At 53.7% G+C, this 23,520-nt stretch overlaps 1 protein-coding gene across 1 annotated transcript in view; it reads right to left on the bottom strand.

Annotated features, from left to right (window-relative positions):
• Nucleotides 1–23,520, bottom strand: part of LOC120909824 (T-cell surface glycoprotein CD4-like) — a 69,971-nt gene that overhangs the window by 13,877 nt on the left and 32,574 nt on the right. Inside the window, exons 3-6 of the mRNA XM_040321552.1 lie at nt 23,132–23,299; nt 12,216–12,353; nt 3,055–3,288; nt 282–629 (exon numbers count right to left, since the gene is read on the bottom strand). Coding sequence (XP_040177486.1) covers nt 282–629; nt 3,055–3,288; nt 12,216–12,353; nt 23,132–23,299 — 888 coding nt within the window. The remainder of the gene's footprint in view (nt 1–281; nt 630–3,054; nt 3,289–12,215; nt 12,354–23,131; nt 23,300–23,520) is intronic.

Below are 23,520 nucleotides of genomic sequence, written 5' to 3'. Positions count from 1 at the left end.
GTCTTACACAGGTGTACCGGCCCCTCCCCTTCTGTCTTGCACAGGTGTACCGGCCCCTCCCCTTCTGTCTTACACAGGTGTACCGGCTCCTCCCCTTCAGTTTTTTATAGGTGTACTGGCCCCTCCCCTTCTGTCTTGCACAGGTGTACAAACTTCCTCTGGTTTCACTGCATACTGTGAGCGTCTCACCATGTGCACTAGAAGCCCCCCCCCCCTCATTTCCTGGCTGGAGGGCATCCGGCATCATCTAGCCCTTTCCTCCGCAGCCCCCTATATCTTACCTGTGACGTTGGACACACAGACCTCCCTGGTGAGGCGTCTCTTGCGGGCCCCCAGCTGTAGGTGGATCTCCATGCGGTAGGGGCCACACTTGGGGTTGGTGAGGGTGAAGCTCAGGTCTTTAGATTGCTCTTCTGATATTTTGGTGTCACACTCCGCCTCCCAGCACCCGGCTCCGCCCCTATCCGCCATCTCTTTGATCTTCTGGGAGGAGAAGGAGACGTTCCCTCCCAGGACCCTCACCTCCTTCTCTAAGGGGGTCTTCCGCACACCGAAATTAAAGATCCACGGGAGGAGGAGCGATCGTTTCCGATCGGAGATGTACACGATGGACGGGGAGCGGGAGAAACCTGAGGGGGGAGGGGAAACGTTTATATAGACAGGCAGAGATCACAGAACCGATCATTAACACTTACAGGTCCTGTCCCCTCCCCCCACCCAGCCTGTGATTGGACAGGTAAAGGAGAAGCAGCAGACTCATGAAAGAACCTCACCCTGCTCTCTCCTCCTGTCCACACTGCACAAATATCACGTGACCACCGTTTTATTCTCCGGGGCCTCTGCTTTCAGAAAATATATCATGTTTGGGGGGCAGGGCGGCCATCACACATTTTGGGGCCCCTTACACAGCTTTAGGCAGAACAGAGAACTGGGGGGGGGTGCTGACGGATGCAAGATAATAAGGGGGGGCGGCCGGGCCTGTAAGGGGCCCTAGGGACCATCGGGCCCCTTACAGGTGTAATGCAAAAAACATTGGGGGGGGGGGGGGGCCAGGCCTGTAAGGGGCCCCGGGGACCATCGGGCCCCTTACAGGTGTAATGCCTGTACCCCCCCCTGTTTGGGGGTTCTAAGTAACTTCCTAGCTAGAAAAACTTTTTATAATAACGTGTGTGAAATATGAAAAAATTGCCTTGGACAGGAAGTGGTTAAAGGTTGGTGGGCGGGGTGGGGGGTGGCTCCGGGCGGGGTGGGGGGGTCTCCGGGCGGGGTGTGGGGGGTGGCTCCGGGCGGTGGGCAGGGTGGGGGGGTCTCCGGGCGGTGGGCGGGGTGGGGGGGTCTCCGGGCGGTGGGCGGGGTGGGGGGGTCTCCGGGCGGTGGGCGGGGCGGTGGGCGGGGGGTGTCATACTAAACCAATAGACTCCTAGGTCTGTAACTGATTGCCATAATGGGCATCTGGGTTTACAAAACTCTCCCGGAATTGGGCTGTGATTATATTTTATGATAAATATGTATCTATATTATATTTTATATCGTTTAAAGATACAATATAATGAAGTAATAATAATAATAATAATAATAATATTGGTAAACTATATAAGATATAATATAACAAATAAAAATAAATAATATCTTATATAGTTTACCAATATTATTATTATCACTTCTTTATATTGTGTCTTAGATAGTTATCTAATAATAAAATTATTGTTATACATTACAACTAATAAAAAAGTAACCACTCGCTGCCCCGCCTTTTTTTTAACCACTTAAGGACCGGACCAATATTCTGCTACATGACCCAAGGGGTTTTTACAATTCGGCACTGCGTCGCTTTAACAGACAATTGCGCGGTCGTGTGGCGTGGCTCCCAAACAAAATTGGCGTCCTTTTTTCCCCACAAATAGAGCTTTCTTTTGGTGGTATTTGATCACCTCTGCGGTTTTTATTTTTTGCGTTATAAACAAAAATAGAGCGACAATTTTGAAAAAAATGCAATTTTTTTCCTTTTTGCTATAATAAATATCCCCCAAAAATATATAAAAAAAAAAATTTTTTCCTCAGTTTAGGCCGATACGTATTCTTCTACCTATTTTTAGTAAAAAAAATTGCAATAAGCGTTTATCGATTGGTTTGCGCAACATTTATAGCGTTTACAAAATAGGGGATAGTTTTATTGCATTTTTATTATTTTTTTTTTTTACTACTTATGGCGGCGATCAGCGATTTTTTTCGTGACTGCGACATTATGGCGGACACTTCGGACAATTTTGACACATTTTTGGGACCATTGTCATTCTCACAGCAAAAAATGCATTTAAATTGCACTGATTACTGTGAAAATGACAGTTGCAGTTTGGGAGTTAAGCACAAGGGGGCGCTGTAGGAGTTAAGTGTTCCCTGAAGTGTGTTTACAACAGTAGGGGGGTGTGGCTGTAGGAGTGACGTCATCGATTGTGTCTCCCTATAACAGGGATCACTCGATCGATGCGCCGCCACAGTGAAGAACGGGGAAGCCGTGTTTACATACGACTCTCCCCGTTCTTCAGCTCCGGGGAGCGATCGCCGCACAGCAGCGGACCGGGTCGCGGGAGCGCGCCGCGGGCACGCGCCCACGACCCACGGCTGGGTACTAGTACAGGACGTACCTGTACGTGCTTGTGCCCAGCCATGCCATTCTGCCGACGTATATGTGCAGGAGGCGGTCCGGAAGTGGTTAAATCCATATTTTTTGCTTGAAAATTACTTATGTTTTATATTTTATTTTATTTATTTATTTATTTATTTTAGTAGAGACCCTGGAGAAAAAAAATGCCGATGGTTACAATTTTTTATGTCACGCCGTATTTGCGCAGCGGTTTTTCAAATGCAATAAAAAAAAATAATAATAATAATAATAATAATAATAATAATACACTTTAATGGAATGTAACCACTTACAGTTTCCGATGTGCACTGCGCTCGGGAAGTGGATCATTAATTATTATTATTATTATTATTTTATATCTTCCCATCAGATGATCGGTGAAGGGAATGTCGATGATCGGGATACTTTACCGCTGACTTCTATCTTCACATCGATCTCTTTTCTCAGTCCGTCGCCGATCTCTACGTGGGCCTTGTAGGTCCCTTGGTCCTCGATCTGCACGTTGTCCTTCTTCAGGATCGGCCCGTCGGCGATCGTCTTCTGGCCCCTCCTCCAGGACACGATGGGAGACGTTCCAGGAGGGAGTTTAATGGTCAGCATTAGATCTTCGGAGGCCAGGAGGTTCACGGAAGGAACGGCATCCACTGGGGGAGAAATCAGAGAGGAAATTATTCTAAAGAAAAGAAACATTTATAACTGAGATAAAATGTCCCGCCGATCCCGCCGATCCCAAACAACCCGAGATTTCAACAATTTTCAACAATAAACAATTAGTAGGAAGTGGGGGGCCAACAATGAACAATTAGTAAGAAGTGGGGGGCCCAACAATGAACAATTAGTAGGAAGTGGGGGGCACAACAATGAACAATTAGTAGGAAGTGGGGGGCACATCAATGAACAATTAGTAGCAAGTGGGGGGCACATCAATGAACAATTAGTAGGAAGTGGGGGGCCAACAATGAACAATTAGTAGGAAGTGGGGGGCCCAACAATGAACACTTAGTAGGAAGTGGGGGGCCAACAATGAACAATTAGTAGGAAGTGGGGGGCCCAACAATGAACAATTAGTAGGAAGTGGGGGGCCCAACAATGAACAATTAGTAGGAAGTGGGGGGCCCAACAATGAACAATTAGTAGGAAGTGGGGGGCCCAACAATGAACAATTAGTAGGAAGTGGGGGGCCCAACAATGAACAATTAGTAGGAAGTGGGGGGCCCAACAATGAACAATTAGTAGGAAGTGGGGGCCCAACAATGAACAATTAGTAGGAAGTGGGGGGCCCAACAATGAACAATTAGTAGGAAGTGGGGGGCCCAATTTTGAACAATTAGTAGGAAGTGGGGGCCCAACAATGAACAATTAGTAAGAAGTGGGGGGCCCAATTTTGAACAATTAGTAGGAAGTGGGGGCCCAATATTAAACAATTAGTAGGAAGTGGGGGCCCAACACTGAACAATTAGTAGGAAGTGGGGGGCCCAATAATGAACAATTAGTAGGAAGTGGGGGGCCCAATAATGAACAATTAGTAGGAAGTGGGGGGCCCAACAATGAACAATTAGTAGGAAGTGGGGGGCACAACAATGAATTAGTAAGAAGTGGGGGGCACAAGAATGAACAATTAGTAGGAAGTGGGGGGGGGGCAACAATGAACAATTAGTAGGAAGTGGGGGGCCCACAAATTAACAATTAGTAGGAAGTGGGGGGCCCAACAATGAATTAGTAAGAAGTGGGGGGCACAAGAATGAACAATTAGTAGGAAGTGGGGGGCCCAACAATGAACAATTAGTAGGAAGTGGGGGGCACAACAATGAACAATTAGTAGGAAGTGGGGGGGGGGCCAACAATGAACAATTAGTAGGAAGTGGGGGGCCCAACAATGAACAATTAGTAGGAAGTGGGGGGCCCAAAAATTAACAATTAGTAGGAAGTGGGGGGGCCCAACAATGAACAATTAGTAAGAAGTGGGGGGCCCAACAATGAACAATTAGTAGGAAGTGGGGGGGGCCCAACAATGAACAATTAGTAAGAAGTGGGGGGCCCAACAATGAACAATTAGTAGGAAGTGGGGGGCCCAAAAATTAACAATTAGTAGGAAGTGGGGGGGGCCCAACAATGAACAATTAGTAGGAAGTGGGGGGCCCAACAATGAACAATTAGTAGGAAGTGGGGGGCCCAAAAATTAACAATTAGTAGGAAGTGGGGGGGGCCCAACAATGAACAATTAGTAGGAAGTGGGGGGCCCAACAATGAACAATTAGTAGGAAGTGGGGGGCCCAAAAATTAACAATTAGTAGGAAGTGGGGGGCCCAACAATGAACAATTAGTATGAAGTGGGGGGCACAATATTGAACAATTAGTAGGAAGTGGGGGGCCCAACAATGAACAATTAGTAAGAAGTGGGGGGCCCAATATTGAACAATTAGTAGGAAGTGGGGGGCCCAACAATGAACAATTAGTAGGAAGTGGGGGCCCAACAATGAACAATTAGTAGGAAGTGGGGGCCCAACAATGAACAATTAGTAGGAAGTGGGGGCCCAATAATGAACAATTAGTAGGAAGTGGGGGGCCCAACAATGAACAATTAGTAGGAAGTGGGGGCCCAACAATGAACAATTAGTAAGAAGTGGGGGGCACAACAATGAACAATTAGTAGGAAGTGGGGGGCCCAACAATGAACAATTAGTAGGAAGTGGGGGGGGCCCAACAATGAATTAGTAAGAAGTGGGGGGCACAAGAATGAACAATTAGTAGGAAGTGGGGGGCACAATATTAAACAATTAGTAAGAAGTGGGGGGCCCAACAATGAACAATTAGTAAGAAGTGGGGGGCCCAATATTGAACATTTAGTAGGAAGTGGGGGGGGCAAAACAAAGAACAATTAGTAGGAAGTGGGGGGCACAACAATGAACAATTAGTAGGAAGTGGGGGGGGGCCAACAATGAACAATTAGTAGGAAGTGGGGGGCCCAACAATGAACAATTAGTAGGAAGTGGGGGGCCCAAAAATTAACAATTAGTAGGAAGTGGGGGGCCCAACAATGAACAATTAGTAGGAAGTGGGGGCCCAACAATGAACAATTAGTAGGAAGTGGGGGGGCCCAACAATGAACAATTAGTAAGAAGTGGGGGGCCCAACAATGAACAATTAGTAGGAAGTGGGGGGGGCCCAACAATGAACAATTAGTAAGAAGTGGGGGGCCCAACAATGAACAATTAGTAGGAAGTGGGGGGCCCAAAAATTAACAATTAGTAGGAAGTGGGGGGGGCCCAACAATGAACAATTAGTAGGAAGTGGGGGGCCCAACAATGAACAATTAGTAGGAAGTGGGGGGCCCAAAAATTAACAATTAGTAGGAAGTGGGGGGGGCCCCAACAATGAACAATTAGTAGGAAGTGGGGGGCCCAACAATGAACAATTAGTAGGAAGTGGGGGGCCCAAAAATTAACAATTAGTAGGAAGTGGGGGGGGCCCAACAATGAACAATTAGTAGGAAGTGGGGGGCCCAACAATGAACAATTAGTAGGAAGTGGGGGGCCCAACAATTAACAATTAGTAGGAAGTGGGGGGCCCAACAATGAACAATTAGTAGGAAGTGGGGGGCCCAATAATGAACAATTAGTAGGAAGTGGGGGGCCCAACAATGAACAATTAGTAGGAAGTGGGGGGCCCAACAATGAACAATTAGTAGGAAGTGGGGGCCCAACAATGAACAATTAGTAAGAAGTGGGGGGCACAACAATGAACAATTAGTAAGAAGTGGGGGGCCCAACAATGAACAATTAGTAGGAAGTGGGGGCCCAACAATGAACAATTAGTAGGAAGTGGGGGGGGCCCAACAATGAACAATTAGTAGGAAGTGGGGGGCCCAACAATGAACAATTAGTAGGAAGTGGGGGGGCCCAACAATGAACAATTAGTAGGAAGTGGGGGGCCCAACAATGAACAATTAGTAAGAAGTGGGGGGTCCAACACTGAACAATTAGTAGGAAGTGGGGGCCCAACAATGAACAATTAGTAGGAAGTGGGGGGCCCAACAATAAATAATTAGTAGGAAGTGGGGGCCCAACAATGAACAATTAGTAAGAAGTGGGGGGCACAACAATAAACAATTAGTAAGAAGTGGGGGGCCCAACAATGAACAATTAGTAGGAAGTGGGGGGCACAACAATGAACAATTAGTAGGAAGTGGGGGGCCAACAATAAACAATTAGTTGGAAGTGGGGGGCACAATAATGAACAATTAGTAGGAAGTGGGGGGCAAAACAATGAACAATTAGTAGGAAGTGGGGGGCCCAACAATAAACAATTAGTAAGAAGTGGGGGGCCCAACAATGAACAATTAGTAGGAAGTGGGGGGCCCAACAATGAACAATTAGTAGGAAGTGGGGGGGGCCCAATATTGAACAATTAGTAGGAAGTGGGGGGCCCAACAATGAACAATTAGTAGGAAGTGGGGGGCACAACAATGAACAATTAGTAGGAAGTGGGGGGCACAACAATAAACAATTAGTAAGAAGTGGGGGCCCAACAATGAACAATTAGTAAGAAGTGGGGGGCACAACAATGAACAATTAGTAAGAAGTGGGGGGCCCAATATTGAACAATTAGTAGGAAGTGGGGGGCCCAACAATGAACAATTAGTAGGAAGTGGGGGGCCCAATATTGAACAATTAGTAGGAAGTGGGGGCCCAATATTGAACAATTAGTAGGAAGTGGGGGCCCAATATTGAACAATTAGTAGGAAGTGGGGGCCCAATATTGAACAATTAGTAAGAAGTGGGGGGCACAACAATGAACAATTAGTAGGAAGTGGGGGGGGCCCAACAATGAACAATTAGTAAGAAGTGGGGGCCCAACAATGAACAATTAGTAAGAAGTGGGGGGCCCAATATTGAACAATTAGTAGGAAGTGGGGGGGGCAAAACAAAGAACAATTAGTAGGAAGTGGGGGGCACAACAATGAACAATTAGTAGGAAGTGGGGGGGGCCCAACAATGAACAATTAGTAGGAAGTGGGGGGCCCAACAATGAACAATTAGTAGGAAGTGGGGGGCCCAAAAATTAACAATTAGTAGGAAGTGGGGGGCCCAACAATGAACAATTAGTAGGAAGTGGGGGCCCAACAATGAACAATTAGTAGGAAGTGGGGGGGCCCAACAATGAACAATTAGTAAGAAGTGGGGGGCCCAACAATGAACAATTAGTAGGAAGTGGGGGGGGCCCAACAATGAACAATTAGTAAGAAGTGGGGGGCCCAACAATGAACAATTAGTAGGAAGTGGGGGGCCCAAAAATTAACAATTAGTAGGAAGTGGGGGGGGCCCAACAATGAACAATTAGTAGGAAGTGGGGGGCCCAACAATGAACAATTAGTAGGAAGTGGGGGGCCCAAAAATTAACAATTAGTAGGAAGTGGGGGGGGCCCAACAATGAACAATTAGTAGGAAGTGGGGGGCCCAACAATGAACAATTAGTAGGAAGTGGGGGGCCCAACAATTAACAATTAGTAGGAAGTGGGGGGGCCCAACAATGAACAATTAGTAGGAAGTGGGGGGCCCAACAATGAACAATTAGTAGGAAGTGGGGGGCCCAACAATGAACAATTAGTAGGAAGTGGGGGGCCCAACAATGAACAATTAGTAGGAAGTGGGGGGCCCAATAATGAACAATTAGTAGGAAGTGGGGGGCCCAACAATGAACAATTAGTAGGAAGTGGGGGGCCCAACAATGAACAATTAGTAGGAAGTGGGGGCCCAACAATGAACAATTAGTAAGAAGTGGGGGGCACAACAATGAACAATTAGTAAGAAGTGGGGGGCCCAACAATGAACAATTAGTAGGAAGTGGGGGCCCAACAATGAACAATTAGTAGGAAGTGGGGGGGCCCAACAATGAACAATTAGTAGGAAGTGGGGGGCCCAACAATGAACAATTAGTAGGAAGTGGGGGGCCCAACAATGAACAATTAGTAGGAAGTGGGGGGCCCAACAATGAACAATTAGTAGGAAGTGGGGGGCACAACAATGAACAATTAGTAGGAAGTGGGGGGCCCAACAATGAACAATTAGTAGGAAGTGGGGGGGCCCAACAATGAACAATTAGTAGGAAGTGGGGGGCCCAACAATGAACAATTAGTAGGAAGTGGGGGGCCAACAATGAACAATTAGTAGGAAGTGGGGGGCCAACAATGAACAATTAGTAGGAAGTGGGGGGCCCAACAATGAACAATTAGTAGGAAGTGGGGGGCCCAACAATGAACAATTAGTAGGAAGTGGGGGGCACACAATGAACAATTAGTAGGAAGTGGGGGGCACAACAATGAACAATTAGTAGGAAGTGGGGGGCCCAACAATGAACAATTAGTAAGAAGTGGGGGGCCCAACAATGAACAATTAGTAGGAAGTGGGGGGCCCAACAATGAACAATTAGTAGGAAGTGGGGGGCCAACAATGAACAATTAGTAGGAAGTGGGGGGCCAACAATGAACAATTAGTAGGAAGTGGGGGGCCCAACAATGAAACAATAGTAAGGGGGGGGCCCCCAACAATGAACAATTAGTAGGAAGTGGGGGGCCCCAAAATGAACAATTGTAGGAAGTGGGGGGCACAACAATGAACAATTAGTAGGAAGTGGGGGGCACAACAATGAACAATTAGTAGGAAGTGGGGGGCCCAACAATGAACAATTAGTAGGAAGTGGGGGGCCCAACAATGAACAATTAGTAGGAAGTGGGGGGCCCAACATTGAACAATTAGTAGGAAGTGGGGGGGCCCAATAATGAACAATTAGTAGGAAGTGGGGGGCCCAACAATGAACAATTAGTAGGAAGTGGGGGGCCCAATAATGAACAATTAGTAGGAAGTGGGGGCCCAATATTGAACAATTAGTAGGAAGTGGGGGGCCCAACAATGAACAATTAGTAGGAAGTGGGGGCCCAACAATGAACAATTAGTAGGAAGTGGGGGCCCAACAATGAACAATTAGTAAGAAGTGGGGGGTCCAACAATGAACAATTAGTAGGAAGTGGGGGGCCCAACAATGAACAATTAGTAGGAAGTGGGGGGCCCAACAATGAACAATTAGTAGGAAGTGGGGGGCCCAACAATGAACAATTAGTAGGAAGTGGGGGCCCAACAATGAACAATTAGTAGGAAGTGGGGGGCCCAACAATGAACAATTAGTAGGAAGTGGGGGGCCCAATATTGAACAATTAGTAGGAAGTGGGGGCCCAATATTGAACAATTAGTAGGAAGTGGGGGGCCCAACAATGAACAATTAGTAGGAAGTGGGGGCCCAATAATGAACAATTAGTAGGAAGTGGGGGGCCCAACAATGAACAATTAGTAGGAAGTGGGGGGCCCAACAATGAACAATTAGTAGGAAGTGGGGGCCCAACAATGAACAATTAGTAGGAAGTGGGGGCCCAACAATGAACAATTAGTAGGAAGTGGGGGCCCAACAATGAACAATTAGTAGGAAGTGGGGGGCCCAACAATGAACAATTAGTAGGAAGTGGGGGCCAACAATGAACAATTAGTAAGAAGTGGGGGCCCAACAATGAACAATTAGTAGGAAGTGGGGGGGGCCCAACAATGAACAATTAGTAGGAAGTGGGGGCCAACAATGAACAATTAGTAGGAAGTGGGGGCCAACAATGAACAATTAGTAGGAAGTGGGGGGCCAACAATGAACAATTAGTAGGAAGTGGGGGGCCCAATAATGAACAATTAGTAGGAAGTGGGGGGCCCAATAATGAACAATTAGTAAGAAGTGGGGGGTCCAACAATGAACAATTAGTAGGAAGTGGGGGGCACAACAATGAACAATTAGTAGGAAGTGGGGGCCCAACAATGAACAATTAGTAGGAAGTGGGGGGCCCAACAATGAACAATTAGTAGGAAGTGGGGGGCACAACAATGAACAATTAGTAAGAAGTGGGGGCCCAACAATGAACAATTAGTAGGAAGTGGGGGGCCCAACAATGAACAATTAGTAGGAAGTGGGGGGCACAACAATGAACAATTAGTAGGAAGTGGGGGGCCCAACAATGAACAATTAGTAGGAAGTGGGGGGCACAACAATGAACAATTAGTAGGAAGTGGGGGCCCAACAATGAACAATTAGTAGGAAGTGGGGGGCCCAACAATGAACAATTAGTAGGAAGTGGGGGGCACAACAATGAACAATTAGTAGGAAGTGGGGGGCCCAACAATGAACAATTAGTAGGAAGTGGGGGGCACAACAATGAACAATTAGTAGGAAGTGGGGGGCCCAACAATGAACAATTAGTAGGAAGTGGGGGCCCAACAATGAACAATTAGTAGGAAGTGGGGGGCACAACAATGAACAATTAGTAAGAAGTGGGGGGCCCAACAATGAACAATTAGTAGGAAGTGGGGGGCCCAACAATGAACAATTAGTAGGAAGTGGGGGGCCCAACAATGAACAATTAGTAGGAAGTGGGGGGCACAACAATGAACAATTAGTAAGAAGTGGGGGGCCCAACAATGAACAATTAGTAGGAAGTGGGGGGCCCAACAATGAACAATTAGTAGGAAGTGGGGGGCCCAACAATGAACAATTAGTAGGAAGTGGGGGCCAACAATGAACAATTAGTAGGAAGTGGGGGCACAACAATGAACAATTAGTAGGAAGTGGGGGGCCCAACAATGAACAATTAGTAGGAAGTGGGGGGCCCAACAATGAACAATTAGTAGGAAGTGGGGGGCCCAACAATGAACAATTAGTAGGAAGTGGGGGGCCCAACAATAAACAATTAGTAGGAAGTGGGGGGCACAACAATGAACAATTAGTAGGAAGGGGGGGCCCAACAATGAACAATTAGTAGGAAGTGGGGGGCCCAACAATGAACAATTAGTAGGAAGGGGGGGCCCAATATTGAACAATTAGTAGGAAGTGGGGGGGCCCAATATTGAACAATTAGTAGGAAGTGGGGGCCCAACAATGAACAATTAGTAGGAAGTGGGGGGCCCAATATTGAACAATTAGTAGGAAGTGTTCATTGTTTTCCAGGGGGGCAACCTTAGATTCTATCTCCTGTACAAATATACAGAGGAACCTCGGATTACGAGGATATATCGGTTCCAGGAGAACGCTTGTAATCCAAAGCACTCTCATATCAAAGCGAGTTTCCCCATAGAAGTCAATGGAAAGGAAGATAATTTGTTCCGCATTGACTTCAATGGCATGCAATACCGCATGTGGCCAGAGGCGGAGGGGCGCCAGAGAGACTTGGAAACGGCCGAGGACAACGTGGCTGACCTTGGCAAACCTCAGAAAGACTCCGACACCGAGCCTTTCCGGGGTCAGCCAAACTGTCTACAGGTCTTTCCAAACAGCGCCGGCGCCCCCCCCACCTCAGGCCAAACGCGGTACTGCGCACTGCTCTGGCCTGAGTCCTCCTCGTTTTGTGAGAAAACACGCTGAGTCAGGATTTTAGGAAATACAGCGTTCGTATGGCGAAACGCGTTACTCGCAGTCCGGCGTTCCACTGTATATATATGTAGCCAATCAGACACAAGAATCCCCCCAACCCTCATCCGGGCCGCACCTTGGAGGACCAGAACTTGGACCGTCCGCGACGCTTTGTTCTTCTCCTCGCAGCTGTAATTTCCGGAATCAATGAGGACGATATCCGAGATCTGCAAGTCTTTCGTAGCGCCGTCCGGAACACTGAAACGTTGTTGGTCTGTACAAAAATAAAATACAAAAATAAAATACAAAAAAATACACAAAATAAAATAATTATTTGAAATGTAATTTCTCTAATTTCCCAATAGATGAATTCCTTTCTCATGAGCGCCACCTAGTGGCCAGAATGTGGTATTGAGGTATTTCAGAAAGCTATACCACATTATGGCCACTAGGTGGCGCTCATGATAAAGGAATTCATCTATTGGGAAAATTACAGACGTTTGGCCAACAAATGTTTTATAAATTGACCCCTTACTGACCTCGGGGGCGGGTCCAAACTATGGAGCGTCAGCTGTTTATGAACTACAATTCCCAGCATGTCTGAGTTTTTACAATGCCCAACATGCACCTCCCAACTTTCTGAGCCGGGAATGAGGGACACCTATCAGCAAGAATATGCAGGCATAGGACACGCCCCTTGTCACACCCCCTTAAAGGAGAATTGTGCAAAAAAACAAGATTGGTTACACCCACAAGGGCTTTTTTACCACTTTTATTCTTTTATATCGGCTTCCGGAATTTACAAATTCAGCAATTTAGACATCAGATGAAAGGTTTAGTGCTACCTGACCTAACACCCCCTTACTCACCACCCTGCCCCGCTTCCCCATCACTTGCCCCTCCCCCTGCTCTCACTACCTGACCTAACACCCCCTTACTCACCACTCTGCCCCGCTTCCCCATCACTTGCCCCTCCCCCTGCTCTCACTACCTGACCTAACACCCCCTTACTCACCACTCTGCCCCGCTTCCCCCATCACTTGCCCCTCCCCCTGCTCTCACTACCTGACCTAACACCCCCTTACTCACCACTCTGCCCCGCTTCCCCCATCACTTGCCCCTCCCCCTGCTCTCACTACCTGACCTAACACCCCCTTACTCACCACTCTGCCCCGCTTCCCCCATCACTTGCCCCTCCCCCTGCTCTCACTACCTGACCTAACACCCCCTTACTCACCACCCTGCCCCGCTTCCCCATCACTTGCCCCTTCCCCTGCTCTCACTACCTGACCTAACACCCCCTTACTCTCCACCCTGCCCCGCTTCCCCATCACTTGCCCCTCCCCCTGCTCTCACTACCTGACCTAACACCCCCTTACTCTCCACCCTGCCCCGCTTCCCCATCACTTGCCCCTCCCCCTGCTCTCACTACCTGACCTAACACCCCCTTACTCACCACCCTGCCCCGCTTCCCCATCACTTGCCCCTTCCCCTGCTCTCACTACCTGACCTAACACCCCCTTACTCTCCACCCTGCCCCGCTTCCCCATCACTTGCCCCTCCCCCTGCTCTCACTACGTGACCTTACACCCCCTTACTCACCACCCTGCCCCGCTTCCCCATCACTTGCCCCTCCCCCTGCTCTCACTACCTGACCTAACACCCCCTTACTCTCCACCCTGCCCCGCTTCCCCATCACTTGCCCCTCCCCCTGCTCTCACTACCTGACCTAACACCCCCTTACTCTCCACCCTGCCCCGCTTCCCCATCACTTGCCCCTCCCCCTGCTCTCACTACGTGACCTTACTCACCACCCTGCCCCGCTTCCCCATCACTTGCCCCTCCCCCTGCTCTCACTACCTGACCTTACACCCCCTTACTCTCCACCCTGCCCCGCTTCCCCATCACTTGCCCCTCCCCCTGCTCTCACTACCTGACCTAACACCCCCTTACTCTCCACCCTGCCCCGCTTCCCCATCACTTGCCCCTCCCCCTGCTCTCACTACGTGACCTTACTCTCCACCCTGCCCCGCTTCCCCATCACTTGCCCCTCCCCCTGCTCTCACTACCTGACCTTACACCCCCTTACTCTCCACCCTGCCCCGCTTCCCCATCACTTGCCCCTCCCCCTGCTCTCACTACGTGACCTTACACCCCCTTACTCACCACCCCGCCCGCTTCCCCATCACTTGCCCCTCCCCCTGCTCTCACTACGTGACCTTACACCCCCTTACTCTCCACCCTGCCCCGCTTCCCCATCACTTGCCCCTCCCCCTGCTCTCACTACCTGACCTAACACCCCCTTACTCTCCACCCTGCCCCGCTTCCCCATCACTTGCCCCTCCCCCTGCTCTCACTACGTGACCTTACACCCCCTTACTCACCACCCTGCCCCGCTTCCCCATCACTTGCCCCTCCCCCTGCTCTCACTACGTGACCTTACACCCCCTTACTCACCACCCTGCCCCGCTTCCCCATCACTTGCCCCTCCCCCTGCTCTCACTACGTGACCTAACACCCCCTTACTCTCCACCCTGCCCCGCTTCCCCATCACTTGCCCCTCCCCCTGCTCTCACTACCTGACCTAACACCCCCTTACTCTCCACCCTGCCCCGCTTCCCCATCACTTGCCCCTCCCCCTGCTCTCACTACGTGACCTTACACCCCCTTACTCTCCACCCTGCCCCGCTTCCCCATCACTTGCCCCTCCCCCTGCTCTCACTACGTGACCTTACACCCCCTTAGTCTCCACCCTGCCCCGCTTCCCCATCACTTGCCCCTCCCCCTGCTCTCACTACACAACCTTACACCCCCTTACTCTCCACCCTGCCCCGCTTCCCCATCACTTGCCCCTCCCCCTGCTCTCACTACGTGACCTTACACCCCCTTACTCTCCACCCTGCCCCGCTTCCCCATCACTTGCCCCTCCCCCTGCTCTCACTACGTGACCTTACACCCCCTTACTCACCACCCCTGCCCCGCTTCCCCATCACTTGCCCCTCCCCCTGCTCTCACTACGTGACCTTACACCCCCTTACTCTCCACCCTGCCCCGCTTCCCCATCACTTGCCCCTCCCCCTGCTCTCACTACGCAACCTTACACCCCCTTACTCACCACCCTGCCCCGCTTCCCCATCACTTGCCCCTCCCCCTGCTCTCACTACCTGACCTAACACCCCCTTACTCTCCACCCTGCCCCGCTTCCCCATCACTTGCCCCTCCCCCTGCTCTCACTACGTGACCTTACACCCCCTTACTCTCCACCCTCCCCCTGCTCCCCCATCACTTGCCCCTCCCCCTGCTCTCACTACGTGACCTAACACCCCCTTACTCTCCACCCTGCCCCGCTTCCCCATCACTTGCCCCTCCCCCTGCTCTCACTACGTGACCTTACACCCCCTTACTCTCCACCCTGCCCCGCTTCCCCATCACTTGCCCCTCCCCCTGCTCTCACTACCTGACCTAACACCCCCTTACTCTCCACCCTGCCCCGCTTCCCCATCACTTGCCCCTCCCCCTGCTCTCACTACGTGACCTTACACCCCCTTACTCACCACCCTGCCCCGCTTCCCCATCACTTGCCCCTCCCCCTGCTCTCACTACGTGACCTTACACCCCCTTACTCACCACTCTGCCCCGCTTCCCCATCACTTGCCCCTCCCCCTGCTCTCACTACGTGACCTTACACCCCCTTACTCTCCACCCTGCCCCGCTTCCCCATCACTTGCCCCTCCCCCTGCTCTCACTACGTGACCTTACACCCCCTTACTCACCACTCTGCCCCGCTTCCCCATCACTTGCCCCTCCCCCTGCTCTCACTACGTGACCTTACACCCCCTTACTCACCACCCTGCCCCGCTTCCCCATCACTTGCCCCTCCCCCTGCTCTCACTACGTGACCTAACACCCCCTTACTCTCCACCCTGCCCCGCTTCCCCATCACTTGCCCCTCCCCCTGCTCTCACTACGTGACCTTACACCCCCTTACTCTCCACCCTGCCCCGCTTCCCCATCACTTGCCCCTCCCCCTGCTCTCACTACCTGACCTTACACCCCCTTACTCTCCACCCTGCCCCGCTTCCCCATCACTTGCCCCTCCCCCTGCTCTCACTACGTGACCTAACACCCCCTTACTCTCCACCCTGCCCCGCTTCCCCATCACTTGCCCCTCCCCCTGCTCTCACTACGTGACCTTACACCCCCTTAGTCTCCACCCTCCCCCTGCTCCCCCATCACTTGCCCCTCCCCCTGCTCTCACTACGTGACCTAACACCCCCTTACTCTCCACCCTCCCCCTGCTCCCCCATCACTTGCCCCTCCCCCTGCTCTCACTACGTGACCTTACACCCCCTTACTCACCACCCTGCCCCGCTTCCCCATCACTTGCCCCTCCCCCTGCTCTCACTACGTGACCTTACACCCCCTTACTCACCACCCTGCCCCGCTTCCCCATCACTTGCCCCTCCCCCTGCTCTCACTACCTGACCTAACACCCCCTTACTCACCACCCTGCCCCGCTTCCCCATCACTTGCCCCTCCCCCTGCTCTCACTACCTGACCTAACACCCCCTTACTCTCCACCCTCCCCCGCTTCCCCATCACTTGCCCCTCCCCCTGCTCTCACTACGTGACCTTACACCCCCTTACTCTCCACCCTCCCCCTGCTCCCCCATCACTTGCCCCTCCCCCTGCTCTCACTACGTGACCTTACACCCCCTTACTCTCCACCCTGCCCCGCTTCCCCATCACTTGCCCCTCCCCCTGCTCTCACTACCTGACCTAACACCCCCTTAGTCTCCACCCTGCCCCGCTTCCCCATCACTTGCCCCTCCCCCTGCTCTCACTACGTGACCTTACACCCCCTTACTCTCCACCCTGCCCCGCTTCCCCATCACTTGCCCCTCCCCCTGCTCTCACTACCTGACCTAACACCCCCTTACTCTCCACCCTGCCCCGCTTCCCCATCACTTGCCCCTCCCCCTGCTCTCACTACCTGACCTAACACCCCCTTACTCACCACCCTGCCCCGCTTCCCCATCACTTGCCCCTCCCCCTGCTCTCACTACGTGACCTTACACCCCCTTACTCTCCACCCTGCCCCGCTTCCCCATCACTTGCCCCTCCCCCTGCTCTCACTACGTGACCTTACACCCCCTTACTCTCCACCCTGCCCCGCTTCCCCATCACTTGCCCCTCCCCCTGCTCTCACTACCTGACCTAACACCCCCTTACTCTCCACCCTGCCCCGCTTCCCCATCACTTGCCCCTCCCCCTGCTCTCACTACGTGACCTTACACCCCCGTACTCACCACCCTGCCCCGCTTCCCCATCACTTGCCCCTCCCCCTGCTCTCACTACGTGACCTTACACCCCCTTACTCACCACCCTGCCCCGCTTCCCCATCACTTGCCCCTCCCCCTGCTCTCACTACCTGACCTTACACCCCCTTACTCACCACCCTGCCCCGCTTCCCCATCACTTGCCCCTCCCCCTGCTCTCACTACGTGACCTTACACCCCCTTACTCTCCACCCTGCCCCGCTTCCCCATCACTTGCCCCTCCCCCTGCTCTCACTACCTGACCTAACACCCCCTTACTCTCCACCCTGCCCCGCTTCCCCATCACTTGCCCCTCCCCCTGCTCTCACTACGTGACCTTACACCCCCTTACTCTCCACCCTCCCCCGCTTCCCCATCACTTGCCCCTCCCCCTGCTCTCACTACGTGACCTTACACCCCCTTACTCTCCACCCTGCCCCGCTTCCCCATCACTTGCCCCTCCCCCTGCTCTCACTACGTGACCTTACACCCCCTTACTCTCCACCCTGCCCCTGCTCCCCCATCACTTGCCCCTCCCCCTGCTCTCACTACGTGACCTAACACCCCCTTACTCTCCACCCTGCCCCGCTTCCCCATCACTTGCCCCTCCCCCTGCTCTCACTACCTGACCTAACACCCCCTTACTCTCCACCCTGCCCCGCTTCCCCATCACTTGCCCCTCCCCCTGCTCTCACTACGTGACCTAACACCCCCTTACTCTCCACCCTGCCCCGCTTCCCCATCACTTGCCCCTCCCCCTGCTCTCACTACGTGACCTTACACCCCCTTACTCACCACTCTGCCCCGCTTCCCCATCACTTGCCCCTCCCCCTGCTCTCACTACGTGACCTAACACCCCCTTACTCTCCACCCTGCCCCGCTTCCCCATCACTTGCCCCTCCCCCTGCTCTCACTACCTGACCTAACACCCCCTTACTCTCCACCCTGCCCCGCTTCCCCATCACTTGCCCCTCCCCCTGCTCTCACTACGTGACCTTACACCCCCTTACTCTCCACCCTGCCCCGCTTCCCCATCACTTGCCCCTCCCCCTGCTCTCACTACGTGACCTTACACCCCCTTACTCTCCACCCTGCCCCTGCTTCCCCATCACTTGCCCCTCCCCCTGCTCTCACTACCTGACCTAACACCCCCTTACTCTCCACCCTGCCCCGCTTCCCCATCACTTGCCCCTCCCCCTGCTCTCACTACGTGACCTTACACCCCCTTACTCACCACTCTGCCCCGCTTCCCCATCACTTGCCCCTCCCCCTGCTCTCACTACGTGACCTTACACCCCCTTACTCACCACCCTGCCCCGCTTCCCCATCACTTGCCCCTCCCCCTGCTCTCACTACGTGACCTAACACCCCCTTACTCTCCACCCTGCCCCGCTTCCCCATCACTTGCCCCTCCCCCTGCTCTCACTACGTGACCTTACACCCCCTTACTCACCACTCTGCCCCGCTTCCCCATCACTTGCCCCTCCCCCTGCTCTCACTACGTGACCTTACACCCCCTTACTCTCCACCCTGCCCCGCTTCCCCATCACTTGCCCCTCCCCCTGCTCTCACTACGTGACCTAACACCCCCTTACTCACCACCCTGCCCCGCTTCCCCATCACTTGCCCCTCCCCCTGCTCTCACTACCTGACCTAACACCCCCTTACTCTCCACCCTGCCCCGCTTCCCCATCACTTGCCCCTCCCCCTGCTCTCACTACGTGACCTTACACCCCCTTACTCTCCACCCTGCCCCGCTTCCCCATCACTTGCCCCTCCCCCTGCTCTCACTACGTGACCTTACACCCCCTTACTCACCACCCTGCCCCGCTTCCCCATCACTTGCCCCTCCCCCTGCTCTCACTACGTGACCTTACACCCCCTTAGTCTCCACCCTCCCCCTGCTCCCCCATCACTTGCCCCTCCCCCTGCTCTCACTACGTGACCTAACACCCCCTTACTCTCCACCCTGCCCCGCTTCCCCATCACTTGCCCCTCCCCCTGCTCTCACTACCTGACCTAACACCCCCTTACTCTCCACCCTGCCCCGCTTCCCCATCACTTGCCCCTCCCCCTGCTCTCACTACGTGACCTTACACCCCCTTACTCACCACTCTGCCCCGCTTCCCCATCACTTGCCCCTCCCCCTGCTCTCACTACGTGACCTTACACCCCCTTACTCACCACCCTGCCCCGCTTCCCCCATCACTTGCCCCTCCCCCTGCTCTCACTACCTGACCTAACACCCCCTTACTCTCCACCCTGCCCCGCTTCCCCATCACTTGCCCCTCCCCCTGCTCTCACTACGTGACCTAACACCCCCTTACTCTCCACCCTGCCCCGCTTCCCCATCACTTGCCCCTCCCCCTGCTCTCACTACCTGACCTAACACCCCCTTACTCTCCACCCTGCCCCGCTTCCCCATCACTTGCCCCTCCCCCTGCTCTCACTACCTGACCTAACACCCCCTTACTCTCCACCCTGCCCCGCTTCCCCATCACTTGCCCCTCCCCCTGCTCTCACTACGTGACCTTACACCCCCTTACTCTCCACCCTGCCCCGCTTCCCCATCACTTGCCCCTCCCCCTGCTCTCACTACGTGACCTTACACCCCCTTACTCACCACCCTGCCCCGCTTCCCCATCACTTGCCCCTCCCCCTGCTCTCACTACGTGACCTAACACCCCCTTACTCACCACTCTGCCCCGCTCCCCCATCACTTGCCCCTCCCCCTGCTCTCACTACCTGACCTAACACCCCCTTACTCTCCACCCTGCCCCGCTTCCCCATCACTTGCCCCTCCCCCTGCTCTCACTACCTGACCTAACACCCCCTTACTCTCCACCCTGCCCCGCTTCCCCATCACTTGCCCCTCCCCCTGCTCTCACTACGTGACCTTACACCCCCTTACTCTCCACCCTGCCCCGCTTCCCCATCACTTGCCCCTCCCCCTGCTCTCACTACGTGACCTTACACCCCCTTACTCACCACCCTGCCCCGCTTCCCCATCACTTGCCCCTCCCCCTGCTCTCACTACGTGACCTAACACCCCCTTACTCACCACTCTGCCCCGCTTCCCCATCACTTGCCCCTCCCCCTGCTCTCACTACCTGACCTAACACCCCCTTACTCTCCACCCTGCCCCGCTTCCCCATCACTTGCCCCTCCCCCTGCTCTCACTACGTGACCTTACACCCCCTTACTCTCCACCCTGCCCCGCTTCCCCATCACTTGCCCCTCCCCCTGCTCTCACTACGTGACCTTACACCCCCTTACTCTCCACCCTGCCCCGCTTCCCCATCACTTGCCCCTCCCCCTGCTCTCACTACATGACCTAACACCCCCTTACTCTCCACCCTCCCCCTGCTTCCCCATCACTTGCCCCTCCCCCTGCTCTCACTACGTGACCTTACACCCCCTTACTCTCCACCCTGCCCAGCTTCCCCATCACTTGCCCCTCCCCCTGCTCTCACTACGTGACCTTACACCCCCTTACTCACCACCCTGCCCCGCTTCCCCATCACTTGCCCCTCCCCCTGCTCTCACTACGTGACCTAACACCCCCTTACTCACCACTCTGCCCCGCTCCCCCATCACTTGCCCCTCCCCCTGCTCTCACTACCTGACCTAACACCCCCTTACTCTCCACCCTGCCCCGCTTCCCCATCACTTGCCCCTCCCCCTGCTCTCACTACCTGACCTAACACCCCCTTACTCTCCACCCTGCCCCGCTTCCCCATCACTTGCCCCTCCCCCTGCTCTCACTACGTGACCTTACACCCCCTTACTCTCCACCCTGCCCCGCTTCCCCATCACTTGCCCCTCCCCCTGCTCTCACTACGTGACCTTACACCCCCTTACTCACCACCCTGCCCCGCTTCCCCATCACTTGCCCCTCCCCCTGCTCTCACTACGTGACCTAACACCCCCTTACTCACCACTCTGCCCCGCTTCCCCATCACTTGCCCCTCCCCCTGCTCTCACTACCTGACCTAACACCCCCTTACTCTCCACCCTGCCCCGCTTCCCCATCACTTGCCCCTCCCCCTGCTCTCACTACGTGACCTTACACCCCCTTACTCTCCACCCTGCCCCGCTTCCCCATCACTTGCCCCTCCCCCTGCTCTCACTACGTGACCTTACACCCCCTTACTCTCCACCCTGCCCCGCTTCCCCATCACTTGCCCCTCCCCCTGCTCTCACTACATGACCTAACACCCCCTTACTCTCCACCCTCCCCCTGCTTCCCCATCACTTGCCCCTCCCCCTGCTCTCACTACGTGACCTTACACCCCCTTACTCTCCACCCTGCCCCGCTTCCCCATCACTTGCCCCTCCCCCTGCTCTCACTACGTGACCTTACACCCCCTTACTCACCACCCTGCCCCGCTTCCCCATCACTTGCCCCTCCCCCTGCTCTCACTACGTGACCTTACACCCCCTTAGTCTCCACCCTCCCCCTGCTCCCCCATCACTTGCCCCTCCCCCTGCTCTCACTACGTGACCTAACACCCCCTTACTCTCCACCCTGCCCCGCTTCCCCATCACTTGCCCCTCCCCCTGCTCTCACTACCTGACCTAACACCCCCTTACTCTCCACCCTGCCCCGCTTCCCCATCACTTGCCCCTCCCCCTGCTCTCACTACGTGACCTTACACCCCCTTACTCACCACCCTGCCCCGCTTCCCCATCACTTGCCCCTCCCCCTGCTCTCACTACCTGACCTAACACCCCCTTACTCACCACCCTGCCCCGCTTCCCCATCACTTGCCCCTCCCCCTGCTCTCACTACCTGACCTAACACCCCCTTACTCTCCACCCTGCCCCGCTTCCCCATCACTTGCCCCTCCCCCTGCTCTCACTACGTGACCTTACACCCCCTTACTCTCCACCCTGCTCCGCTTCCCCATCACTTGCCCCTCCCCCTGCTCTCACTACGTGACCTAACACCCCCTTACTCTCCACCCTGCCCCGCTTCCCCATCACTTGCCCCTCCCCCTGCTCTCACTACGTGACCTTACACCCCCTTACTCTCCACCCTGCCCCTGCTCCCCCATCACTTGCCCCTCCCCCTGCTCTCACTACGTGACCTAACACCCCCTTACTCTCCACCCTGCCCCGCTTCCCCATCACTTGCCCCTCCCCCTGCTCTCACTACCTGACCTAACACCCCCTTACTCTCCACCCTGCCCCGCTTCCCCATCACTTGCCCCTCCCCCTGCTCTCACTACCTGACCTAACACCCCCTTAGTCTCCACCCTCCCCGCTTCCCCATCACTTGCCCCTCCCCCTGCTCTCACTACGTGACCTTACACCCCCTTACTCTCCACTCTGCCCCGCTTCCCCATCACTTGCCCCTCCCCCTGCTCTCACTACGTGACCTTACACCCCCTTACTCTCCACCCTGCCCCGCTTCCCCATCACTTGCCCCTCCCCCTGCTCTCACTACCTGACCTAACACCCCCTTACTCTCCACCCTGCCCCGCTTCCCCATCACTTGCCCCTCCCCCTGCTCTCACTACGTGACCTTACACCCCCTTAGTCTCCACCCTCCCCGCTTCCCCATCACTTGCCCCTCCCCCTGCTCTCACAGAGATGGATCTGATAGGACGTCATGTATAATAATAGAGGGACCTGATAGGACGTCATGTATAATAATAGAGGGATCTGATAGGACGATATATATATAATAATAGAGGGATCTGATAGGACGATATATATATAATACTCTCACTTGTTTTGTCCTTTGTTGCACCGAGAATGGTTTTTCCTTTTTCGATCTTTATTATACGCGTCCCGTTTTTCTTCCACTCGATGTCCCCGGGGGAATTCATGCCGCACGGCACTGTGACCCGATCACCCGCCTTATACAGGAACCGCTCACCGGACGCCAGGGACAGGTCTGAAAAACACAATTTATATCAAAAGAGAGAATAAAAATGTCATCTATGTTCTGCAGAAGAGAGGGAGGTGTTTTGTAGTCCCAATACGCTCCTTGTCCCAAGGCTGACAGTCAGTGGCGGCTGGTGCTCAAAATTTTTGGGGGGGCGCAAAGGAAAAAAAAAATTGCAGTCTCACTGTGCCCAAACGCAGTCACTGTTACATGCCATCAAACGCAGCCAC

Source organism: Rana temporaria, chromosome 8 (assembly GCF_905171775.1).
Source record: "Rana temporaria chromosome 8, aRanTem1.1, whole genome shotgun sequence".
Classification (NCBI taxonomy): Eukaryota; Metazoa; Chordata; class Amphibia; order Anura; family Ranidae; genus Rana; species Rana temporaria.
This window is presented reverse-complemented; position numbering and strand designations above follow the sequence as displayed.